Source organism: Rhea americana, unplaced genomic scaffold (assembly GCF_003343005.1).
Source record: "Rhea americana isolate MKP2758 unplaced genomic scaffold, rheAme1 scaffold_881, whole genome shotgun sequence".
Taxonomy (NCBI): Eukaryota; Metazoa; Chordata; class Aves; order Rheiformes; family Rheidae; genus Rhea; species Rhea americana.
Genome location: NW_028187068.1, coordinates 1 through 1,270, shown reverse-complemented (window position 1 = coordinate 1,270; position 1,270 = coordinate 1). Strand labels below are relative to the sequence as shown.

The following is a 1,270-nucleotide window of genomic DNA, read 5'->3' as shown; positions in this document are numbered from 1 at the left end:
CGCCGAGAGGAACGTCTACACCTCGGAGGTGCTGGCGGTGGTGATGCAGCAGCTGATGGAGCAGAGCCCGCTGCCCATGCTGCTCATGCGCACCGTCATCCAGTCGCTCACCATGTACCCCCGCCTCGGCGGCTTCGTCATGAACATCCTCTCCCGCCTCATCATGAAGCAGGTGGGAGCRGCCGACTGGCTGTCCGGCTGTCTGTCCGTCCATCCGGCCGCCTGTCCTGGCCCTGGTGTCTCCAAGTGTCCCTTCTTGGGCTTGATGTGGTCATCGGTGACAGCACTGGTGACTCTAGGTGGCCCCTTCCCAGGCTTGACGCGTCTGTCTGAGTCCTGGTATCTCTGGGCTTTCCTGAGCTCCATGTGGCCGTCTGTCTGTCCATCCCCAGAGCCCCTGTGTCTCTGGGTGTCCCATCCTAGGCTTGGTGTGTCCATCTGTCCCAGCCCTGGTGTCTCCTGGTGTCCCATCCTGGGCTTGGTGTGTGTGTCCCAGCCCCGGTGGCTCTGGGTGGCCCTTCCCAGGCGTGGCACGGCCGTCTGTCCATCTATCCGTCCGTCCCAGCATCTCCGGGTGTCGCTTGCCTGCGTCCGTCTGTCCTGGTGTCTCTCCGCGTCCCTTCGCGGGTTYGGCGTGTCCATCCAACGTGACACCTCTGGGCGTCCCTTCCTGGACTCGGCGCCTCTGTCCTGGCCTCAGCATCTCTRGGTGTCCCTTACAAGGGCTCGGCACGTCCGTCTGTCCCTCGGGGTGTCCCTCGGTCCATCCGCGTGTCCCTCGGTCCATCTGGCTGTCCCTCCCCCGGCTCAGCGTGTCCCTCGGTCCACCCGGCTGTCCCTCCCCCGGCTCAGCGCGTCCATCTGTCCACCCCGGTGTCCCATCACGGGGACGTCCGTCCGTCCGTCTACCCGTCCGTCCGTCCGTCTGTCCCGCAGGTGTGGAAGTACCCCAAGGTGTGGGAAGGCTTCATCAAGTGCTGCCAGCGGACGAAGCCGCAGTCGTTCCAGGTGGTGCTGCAGCTGCCCCCGCCCCAGCTCGCCGCCGTCTTCGAGAAGTGCCCGGAGCTGCGCGAGCCGCTGCTGGCCCACGTCCGCTCCTTCACCCCGCACCAGGTGGGCGCCGCCGCGCGTCCCCCAGCATGCCCTGCGGGGGGCGGGGGCGCCTCCCAGCATGCCCTGGTGTTGGCGTGAGCGGCTCCCAGCATGCCCTGGGAGCACTGGGGTTGGCGTGAGCGGCTCCCAGCATGCCCTGGGAGCACTGGGGTTGGCG

The 1,270-nt window shown here is 67.2% G+C and overlaps 1 protein-coding gene across 1 annotated transcript in view; it reads left to right on the top strand.

Annotated features, from left to right (window-relative positions):
• Positions 1–1,264, top strand: part of SYMPK (symplekin scaffold protein) — a 10,080-nt gene extending 8,816 nt beyond the window's left edge. Inside the window, exons 19-20 of the mRNA XM_085323852.1 lie at positions 1–172; positions 937–1,264. The exon at positions 1–172 is cut by the window's left edge and continues 45 nt beyond it. Of these exons, the coding sequence (XP_085179978.1) occupies positions 1–172; positions 937–1,191 (427 nt within the window). The 3' untranslated portion in view covers positions 1,192–1,264. The remainder of the gene's footprint in view (positions 173–936) is intronic.
• Positions 1,265–1,270: the final 6 nt, after the last annotated feature.